General features: G+C 45.2%; 1 protein-coding gene across 2 annotated transcripts; it reads right to left on the bottom strand.

Annotated features, from left to right (window-relative positions):
• Positions 1 to 1,037: 1,037 nt before the first annotated feature.
• On the bottom strand, positions 1,038 to 9,299 carry trib1 (tribbles pseudokinase 1). Of its 2 annotated transcripts, none has more exons than XM_051391131.1 (3): positions 8,057 to 8,856; positions 6,983 to 7,275; positions 1,038 to 3,678 (listed from the first exon to the last, which is right to left on the bottom strand). In XM_051391131.1, exons 1-3 carry the CDS (start codon positions 8,360 to 8,362, stop codon positions 3,204 to 3,206), a joined length of 1,074 nt encoding a protein of 357 aa, XP_051247091.1. In that variant the 5' UTR covers positions 8,363 to 8,856; the 3' UTR covers positions 1,038 to 3,203. The 2 variants fall into 2 exon arrangements, with proteins under 2 accessions (XP_051247091.1, XP_051247093.1); XM_051391133.1 differs by lacking the exon at positions 1,038 to 3,678 and adding an exon at positions 3,685 to 5,583 and having other exon boundaries at positions 8,057 to 9,299.
• Between the last annotated feature and the right edge of the window lie 1,051 nt (positions 9,300 to 10,350).

The raw sequence follows: 10,350 nt of genomic DNA, 5'->3' as shown, positions 1-10,350 counted from the left end.
TGTACAAGCTTGACAATGGAATCAATCTTCTTATCCAACTGGCGACAAGAAAGCGAAACAACATATTTCCCTCCCAATCCCAAATCTTGTAAACACTGAATGACAGACCTCTACACATATACAAAAATACAACCTGCTCACGCACCCTGCCACACCACCTCCTTTCTCAAACACACCCTTTCCTACACACACACACACACACACACACACACACACACACACACACACACACACACACACACACACACACACACACACATATTTCTCCATTATGTGACCCACTGCTAGCCTACTTTTTGAGGGCCCTGTTGTCATCCCCGGAGGAGTCCGGCACTGACGTGTTGGGCAATCGTGTGTTTGGCAGCTTCCCAGCAGCTGAGACACTCCCAGCTACCCTGTTGCTACCTAATCTGACTCTTGTGCTCACATGCACACACACACACACACAAATGTAGACATGCAGGCAGGTATACGCACTCACGCAACGCTTACGCAAGCCCCAGCCAGCCATGCCCGGGGTAGTCATAACACACAGACTGTGGAGAAATGCCAAGCTCTTATAGGTCAAACAATTATTCACAATCAAAAGTGGATAACATGAAAAAGAATGTATTTGAGTTTAAATAGTGCTGTTCACTGTTTGATGAAATGACCTCGTGTTCCACCGGTTACCGCTGAAGCTGAGGAAAAAAAGAACAAAAGCAGTATATAAGCTCCCCCTTGCGTATTCCAGGAAAAGACACTGACCCACTATTGACATTTGTGTGTTTGAGGAGTTAAATGTTACATTACGCAAAGGTCAGAGAAGAGTAAACGGTTAGAGGCATGGATGGAGAGAAAGATAGTTTTTTTTCCCTTTGTAAGTATGAAATTGAAAGCGCTGAGGAAAATGAGAAAATGTAATGTTTTCTCTCACAGAGATGATGATCTGTGTGGGGAGAATTCTTGCAGAAAACCTTGGAGGCATGCAGTGTGCAGGTGTTTGCATGGGTGTGTGTGAGAAGGATGAGCAGCAGTAATGAACAAAACAAGCCATGTGAATATGAAAAAATGTGATCTTTATTCAACATCTCCACACATATTTCAAATATACATATTTACAACTTTTGTACAATGAATATATCTCTTGTGTGTACCTGTCTGGACTAATAATAGCCTCTAGGTTGTGTCACAAATACATAATTCACAGTGCAATATGACGTTTGTGCACCCGTGTCAGTTTACTCTACGTGTCACATGAATGTGTGACTCACTCTACATGTATGAACCAGAAACAAAACCATTCATCTCTTAAATTACTTTTCTGTGAGACACAATTCAGATTGTCACAAGTCTGCTCCCATCTGGTATCTCGGCAGATGAGATAAAATAATAAAAGAACTGCAACAGATGTTTTATTAGTCGTGTGACCCAAAACTTAAATGCACCCTGCTTCTCAGATATGTAAGATTTAGTACCATTGTCAAAGTAATTGTGCCAGAATGAAGTAGCTGGCCACAGACCCACAGTAGCCTGTAAGGCTAAATGTCACTGAAGCGCTGAATCTGTCTGTCACAGTCCAATATAAAACATCTTTTAGAATGTGGTACATCATGTCACTAACTATGATGACTAGTCTCCATGGATCCACAGCTTTCAACGGCAAAAAAAAAAAAAAGGAAGGGAAAAAAAAGTACCATTAAAAAGGTGAAACAGTCAGAACAGATTCTTCCAGCCAAGGTCAGGACCATTCTCTACAGACACACTCAAGTGTTAGTCATCATCAGACAACCAACATCAAATATCGCCTGACTGCGACTGATTCAGAGCCGTTCAGTTTATGAAACACAGTGATACGAGCACAACACTCAGCACAGCTCAGCTTGACATAATGTTCCAACAGAAATGAACAAAACAGATTCAACTCCTCAACTGAGAAAGTCTTCATTTTTCTGCAATGTGTTTCTTTCTGGTTTGATGGTTCCTTAACTGGATATTTGACACATTTCTTAAAAAATACAAACATTGTTGGAATGAGAGATAATTCATATTGTGTCAGTCGGAGGTACCATTAGAATGTTTTTTTTTCTGTAGCATGCCTTTTAGGTGTAATAATTATTCACCATCTCTGTTGCTGCAAATGTGACCAATTCTTTAAATCAAGAGTTCCTTCCTGCATTTGATTTTGAACCAGAAGTGTTAGTGTTTAGTGGTTTAGCTTTGCCTTATTGCACACGCAGCATTTCAGAAAGCTGAACGGATCGATCGCAGTCAAATTTGCAAGGTCAGACTCAATGTTAATTGACAGTTTCTGTTCTGATGCAACCTTTATCTGATATATTCTGCTTTGAGCATGTTTTTTAAAAAAGTAAATGTTTTAGGTTCAAGGGTTAAAAGTGAGAAAATTACTGAGATGTACTTTTCTCTGTTAGCCATATACAAAGACTTGTGTTAGCCCAATGCCACTGCTTACTGTTGAGTGTGTGTGTGAGACCTAATCTCCCTGCTTTTCTTACATTAGCAACACCCTGCCTTTCTCAACCTTCTGTGCATGGTGTGAGATTTGTAAATGCTCTCCATTTGCTGAGATGTTGCCAGATTGGCAGCGAAAACACCTTCGTAGCGTCCCCGCTGAGGGTGACACATCAGGCTTCTGCTAACCATCTTTCTCACTCTGTGACACCGCCTGCTGCGAGACGTCAAGCTTGTACTAGGCCTTCCTCGAGCCGGTCGGTGAGTCAGCCGGTGGAGCCTCCAGCCTGGTCAGAGAGAGTGAGAGGAAAAACATCCCGCTCTCCTCGCCTCCCGTTCAGGATTCATCTAATGCCTTCTGAAGCCTTGTGAGTCCAGGCTGAGAGCAAGCATTGGTGACTACTGTTTGCCATGGGTTAATTTTGTGTGATATACTCACAGTAGCCTGCAGAGATTATTTTGTTAACATAATCTGGCAAAGTCTGAGTCCTTGTTATATCTTTTAGCACCAAATAATTTCAAAAAACACACATATAGAAAAACAATGAATGATCATTGTGAACAATGCCCTTAGCAAGTAACACAAATACGACAACAAAATACAGTACAGTTGTAGAAAGCTTGAGGGTGTATGTACACTCAACAGTACACAAATGGGTTTCTAAAAAGTGCCAATGTAAAAAAACAACAATGAATCCCTCATAGCGATTTTTGTTTTGGTCCCTCAGCCAGACTCAGCTGAATCAAGTCCGTCAGCAGAACAGATCACTGTCCTCTTCCACGTCAAAGGATGGCACCATCTGTTCCGCCGAGCTCACTTCCTGTTCGCCTGGCACCACTTCCTGCGACGACGGCGGCTGGTGGAACCATGGGTGAGCGAACAGCTCAGTCGCCGTGAGTCTCTCCCAGGGATCTTTCCTCAGCAGGCTCTGGAGCAGACACTTGGCCTTGGGCGACAAGCCCTCTGGCAAACAGCACTGGCCTCTGCGGATTTTGGAAAACAGCGTGGCTGGGTCTGGGTCATGGAAGGGGTAGCGGCCAACCAGCATGGTGTACAGCATGACCCCCAGGCTCCACATGTCAGCCATCTTGCCAGAGTAAGGCGCGGAGCTGCTGAGGATCTCTGGGCTGACGTAGGCGGGGCAGCCATGAGTGTCTGACATGGAGTCGTCGTTGGGATCTTCTAGGACGCGACAGTCCTCAAGGCTTTCAAGTCTCACCTGTGTTCTGTGAAGAAAAAGTCAAAATAAGGTCAGGACATTTCAAAGGACCTTTAAGAGCTTAGACAATACTGAAAATCTTTTGTTTAGTACATAGGAGATTCCTTTCTCATAGCTGCATGTCTACTCACAGCAGATTGCTGAGAGAGATATGATGGGAATGATATGTTATCTTACACAAAATCAACTTTACACATTGTGGTGAAATCTAAGAACTTAATGTTCTTTCCCCTCACCCAAATCCACATTTCACAAGTAGAATATTTTTTGCAGAATGTCATGTTGTTGTTGGAAATTATGTCCTCAGAGTTCCCATGTACAACAATATTTAAAGCACACGTCACTCCTTGATCTAGTACACCACTGAGTGTGTGTGTGTGTGTGTGTGTGTGTGTTTGCATGTGTGTGTGTGTGTGTGTGTTTGCATGTGTGTGTGTGTGTGTGCGTGTGCGTGTGTGTGTGTGTGTGTGTGTGTGTGTGAGTGAGTCTATTTCTAACAGTGGCTTTGTTTAAGACTGTCAAACATTTCAGAGATCTGTTAAATGTAAGTCACTGATTGCATCATGGAAAATCAAGCATCCCTCCTGTATCCTTACAGTAAGCTGCACAGCGGACAGACAGATGGACCAACACACACTCGTGCACACGCACACACACACACACTTGACACCAGTGAACTTATTCTGACCTAAGTGCACAACAGTGAGTCCCGTTTGAGAAGCATAGCTGCCGAAGCAAATTTCCAATGACATCCTGGCACACACGTGGTCACATAAACACATATAAATAAAGTCCAGCACCCTCTTCCTCCCCATACTCCTACACACACAATGCTATATTTAGCCATGTTAATGACAGGACATACATTTAGTCCTCCACCAGACCAACTAAGATTGTGAGGGTGTATTTGTAGAATGAGACATTTACCACTGAAACACTCTTGAGTGACTGATGGGAGAACTTTTGCATTGTCTAATGGCATAAAAATAACAATAAATCATTTCAAGAGTGATTTTCTGCAGCTATGGACGTGCTGGTTTGAAATGAAAAGTCAATTTCTGCCTCTTGATATTTGTTCCAGAGACTAACGATGTGATTGAGTTTTTATCAAGTCAAAGATGCATAAGATGTGTCGCCTCTGTGAAACGTTTCAGTTGTCAGACAGAGTGGCCGGAGAGAAAGAATCAGACAGCGAGAGAGAGAATGAAAGAAGTGACAGCCAGAAGGACCAAGATAGAAAGCAACAGATATTTAAACACCGAGATAGTGGAGGAGATAAGTCAGGAGAGGAGAATGAGAGATGGAGACAGAAAAGGAAACAGAACAGAGAGAGTTAGAGGGGTGGAGAGAGTGACTCATCCTTCTGTTGAGAGTACATATCTTCTCTCCTCCTCCCTCTCTCGCTCTCATTCTCGAGCTGAGGCTATCTGCACCTGGGTCCCACACTCGCGGCGCCAGCCATCCCATAATTACCCTCAAATGGCTGTTGCCACATCAGTGACGCACGGGAAGGCTGGCCCAGCAGTGGAGCTCTGCATGCTTCATAGTGCTAGTCACCTTCCCTAAACTGGCTTTTTCAACTGCACTGTGTGTGTGTGTGTGTGTGTGTGTGTGTGTGTGTGTGTGTGTGTGTGTGTGTGTGTGTGTGTGTGTGTGTGTGTGTGTGTGAATGAAGACTGCATTTGTCAAATTGTTGTGACTTTCTCTGTCTCTGGCTCGCCCTGCTGCATTGTTGGCCGAGACGTTGCATCACAGCGTGATTGTTGGGGTTTCAAAGATGCCTGATTGTGAATTTGGGGGAATGTATGACGGAATAAATGAGGTCAGAACAACAACATTTCAAGGAGACTTATGTTTGAAAAGTCTGTGTGACAGTGGCAGCAATCTCAGGGAGCACGAAACGCCAGATTATCTGGAAACGAAAAGCCAAATTCTATGATGTCACAGAGCTATCAGCGAAATCTGCAGCTTTGTTTTTTTACATTCACATCACAGCAAGATCATTTGTAATGCAACTGTAGTGTGTCGCTGGGCAAAGTGTAAAGAGAAGTCAGTGTTCAAAAAAAAAATGTCATCCCACAACTCCAGGGTCAAGTGGGTCTTGTGGGTCAGTCTGCTGACATTAATGTTGCAATGCTGTCACCCAGCTAACAAAATACTGAATTACAGTAAAAAAAACCGCACTTCAGCTTGCAAGGGGCTGGAGCTTTACAGTTCTGAATGTGTAATCAGCACACATACAAACATGCATGTATGGACACACTCACACACAAAGAAAGAAAAGGAGCTATGCAGCCCCCCCTCCCCTCCCCTCCCTCCTCTCCTTCCCCTCTGCACATATACACTGTGACTCATCGCTCTGCAGCCGTATAGCTATCACAGGGACACAACCAACTTCAACTTCTCTCACTGGCTGTCTGCTCTCATTCATCCAGTGTGACCCTGCAGACCCAGAGGTCATGGCTGGGGAATGTTACTGTTGAAAAGTCTCCATGAAAAAGGGCCATTGGAAAGCCAGAGGGGGGGTTGTGTGGCATCAGCGGGTGCTTACAGGAAAGGGAGTGACGCAAGGGCAAAGAGGCGACAAATAGTTTTGTAAGCAGGGGTTTTGTGTGTCTTCCTGAACAGAATGCAGTACTCAGAGATGCAGACATTAAGGCATGTGTGTGTGTGGGTGTGTGTGTGTGGGAGCAAGTTCAAAGCACAGCGCTTTGAACTACTCCTTCATGGATGAAAGTGTATTTGAATGAATCCTAGTTGGAAGCATCAGTTATTCTGCAGCATAGTTATGATGTAATTTATTAATAAATAATGAGTAATAAATATATTCCAAGATATAGACCGCAGAAGGGGGATGATTGTCTCATTCACCAGCCTCGTCTAGCAGCTCTGCCAAACTACCACCCACTACGTTCACACATGCACACACACACACACACATGCAAAACAAACACACAACAAGCATACAAAGAGACACATCGAGAGAGTGAGAAAGGGAGACAGACAGAGAGGGCGAAAATCTGGGAAGCAATGCAGTCTGCCTCCACAAGTACAGAACCTCCTACTCTATCTGTGCCCACATCAATATCTGCACACATGGCCTGTGTGTATCAGCTGCTGCCATGTTTGCTCCGTCCCACTACACTGCATGTATTTAAGTCTGAGAGCATCCAAATAAAGTAAACTGATACTATTAGAGCTGCACGAAATTGAGAATTGGATGCTGTGCAGGTGGGGATGGTTGTCGGAAACTTTGCCTTTCAGAATCAACATTTTATGCCTGTTTCCTTGAAAGTAGCAGACTTTCTCACCTTTTCTCATCGGTGAAGACAAACTTGCGCAGCTTGAGGTCACCCAGCACAATGCCAGCCTGGTGGCAGTGCGCCACAGCCAAGGCCACCTGGCGGAAAAGCCTGCAGGCGTGCTCCTCGTCCAGCCTGCGACAGCTCTTCACCAAGGTGTGCATGTCCCCAAAGTCCTTGTCCAGGAACACGTAGGCCTTGCATTCGCCAAGGATGATGTCCCTGATGCCGGCCACATTCTTGTGGGGTGGTAGTATCCCGTAGGGTCTGATCTTTTCCTGGTACACCCCCATTTCAAGGACCTGGGAGAGAGAGATGAGTAGAAGAGGAGGAGGGACAGGGATGCAGGATGGAAAATTGGGAGGGAGGGAGTGTGTGAGAAGAGGCAATGGGTCAGTGTGTTCTTAATGATCATCTGAGGAAACAACCGTGCAAATTTGGCAGCCAGTTAAAAAAATGCGTAGGATATGCTTTGATTCCAGCTCAATACGCTGCTTTTGCATGAGCATGACAAATGAATCACCAAAGCATGAAGTAATTAACTTTATTAATCAACAAAGCCAAAACGCCTGCATGTCTATATCGCAAAATAAACACATTGATGTGGAATAGCGGAGGGCCCTGTCATTATCAGACCAGATCATGATAGTCTCTCTTTGTCTCACATGTTTGCATTTTTGTGTGTGTGTCACGGCGTGGCGTATTTCAGTGACGTGTATGCAAATGAGCCGAGTTGACAGACACAGTGTGAAGCCATATCGTGCCAAAGATAGGTGGACTTGAATCGGTAGGCTGTGTTTCCACAACACAAGCACAGGGCTATGGGGTTGCCTGGTCTTTCATGCATTTGTAAACAGATTTAAAATCATCCTAGACACAATAGAGCCTTGTATGGTTCGGGATTTAAAAAATCATGAAGCAACACTGCCATTGCGCAAAGTGTGGCACATTTCGCGTGAGAATGACATTGGGTGAAAAAGTCGGCTAAATGCTGATGACATGTCAGACAGGCTTGTTGAGCAACGCGATGTCTTGAAACACCATTCATTCAAAGAAATTGCACAATGACGGGATTGCGCATACCTTGCACAGCAGCTCGTCGCCGGTGTCGGTGTTCATCGCGCTGTGCACGCTCTCCCGGTCCGCAAGAGGTAGAAGCAGAAACGGTCCTATCCTGGATGGCCCCTGGTGGATCGCCGGGACGGGGTTTGAGACGGGGCTGACCGGGGACCCGGGAGAGGTGCCGAGGAGGAGTCCCTGCGTGTCCCCCGCCTCGGCGCTCAGCCTGGCGCATTTCGCCGGCGGCTGATCGTCTGAGTCCAGCCGCTTGTGCGCGACTCTCCCGGTGCGGATGCAGGAGGGTGCCGGGCTGCTCCACTGCAAGTTCATCCTCCTGATAGACGGATTCAACGTGGAAGCAAAAAAAAAAAAAAAAAAAAAAAAACGAGACCCCTTGACTTGTTTAGGATGTGTCCCTTGATGGTTAGAATAAACTACAAACTGCGCGCTCCATTTCTCCGTGTGAGGCTCATTGTAGTTGAGATATAAATGAAACTTCAGCAGATTCAGTGACGCCGCGTTTTTTTCCCTCTCCTCTCTCTGGTAATAATCCAACCCACGTCCTTTCGTTTGCCCGTGGCTCTGAGGTCTGTGTACTTTTTGGTGAGAAAATCCGGATCCCTCAGAGCCCAGTCTGTGAGAGAGAGAGAGAGAGAGAGAGAGAGAGAGAGAGAGAGAGAGAAATAAAGACAGGGAGAGAAAGAGAGAAAGAGGGACCGCCTCACACTCAGAGAGAGAGGCAGAGAGTGAGTGAGTTCCAGTGATGTTGAGATCAGAGCTCAAACACTCCGCCCGACCAGTCCAGCCTCCTGGTGACACAACCATTGAGCAATCCTGTAACGGCACCGACTCTAGCTCCAGCTCGGCTCTGATGAAACTGCCTGCTGTATTACCTTTCACAGAGGACCGCGTGAGCATATGGTGCAAACATTAACGTTATGTTCCCCGTATTTGCCACGGTGTCATTAATGTCGAAATTCCTGCGCTGGTATTGAAAAAAACAAAACAAAAACAACCTTGACCGTGTGAAAGGAATGAAGAAATCATCTGCCACTTATCATGGCTGCCTCATCAAGCACATGTTTTTAGACAATAATTAACAATCTTTAAAACTCTTTCTCTGACTCAGTTGTTCCTTAATGCTCTTATTGCAGTTTATTACCGGTTGCAACAGACCTCCTGTATGGCACCTGAAAGTGTTTGCTCTCCAAATGTTATGCCTCAAGTGTGAACTAGCCAGTACAAAGCTTCAGTGTATGAGCCTTAACTCTAGCTTTAACATCACCATGATATTTTCCCATGCAGAGCTTGTTTGTTATGTGGATATGACTCACCCCCATAAAGCCTCAGTGGTGCTGGGCTATAAGCATTCACATAAAATATGCCAGCGCGGCTCCGTAAACAACATCACAGCAGCTGGGCTCTCAGAGACAGACACTGATCCCAGGCTAAAATGACTTGTATAGCAAATTATCACAAACAAGCGAGCCAATACTGTGCAATCTGTGTGAAAATTATGCAATATTCTTGAAAAAAAAAGTATAATCAGTGAACTATGGACTGTTGTAAGAACCAGAAATTGAAGGGTGAAGTACAGTATACAGTCAGTTGGAAAATCATTCCTGTGATGATGAGTGTTGAGATGGGCTGACGATGTGAGGTAATTACAAATGTGCATGTTTGTCATCTTGCGCACACACACGACCATGTGTGAGTTGCGCAAGAGTCCTCTTTTTCCACTGCTTTATGTTGAACGAGCATAGTGGCTGCAGTCGAGGCTCACTGAGCGTTCACTGAAACACAGAGCACCAGCTGGCCCGTGTGTGTACGCACTATCGCCACTCTCTTGCACAACCCCTCCTGCCAAACAGAAGCATGCCGTTCCAAACCATTTCTTTTTTACATTTGCAACATGGTTCTTTCTGCAAGAGGTCACACACTTAACCAGGTCACAGCAGCTCAGCTCAGCTTGACTCAAAAAGGTCATGTGAACCTGTCTCTGCAGGCCGTCCAAACATGGATGAGCTGCAGATTCCATAGGAATGATGGCCTGTTATTTTTAGGCCTGCATTCTTTCTTTGTGCAGTGGTCGTCCTATGAATAAGGTGACTCACCGACTGACTGATGTGTGTGTGTCTCTGTGAGCAAGTGTGTTTGTCATGCCGTCGAGCAGGCACAGAAACAGGTTTCCTCTCTCTCTCTCTCTCCCTGTCTCTCTCTCTAAGAAGTTCAAAAAGCAGGATGAACAGTCACTGTGTGAATGTGCAACAGAGCAACAGAAGGCCAAAAGGTGTATTGTTATCTGACAATAGTCCGGA

Source organism: Dicentrarchus labrax, unplaced genomic scaffold, assembly GCF_905237075.1.
Source record: "Dicentrarchus labrax unplaced genomic scaffold, dlabrax2021, whole genome shotgun sequence".
NCBI classification, from domain to species: Eukaryota; Metazoa; Chordata; class Actinopteri; family Moronidae; genus Dicentrarchus; species Dicentrarchus labrax.
Note: the sequence above shows the minus strand (reverse complement) of the source record. Positions and strands in the feature narration are given on the sequence as shown.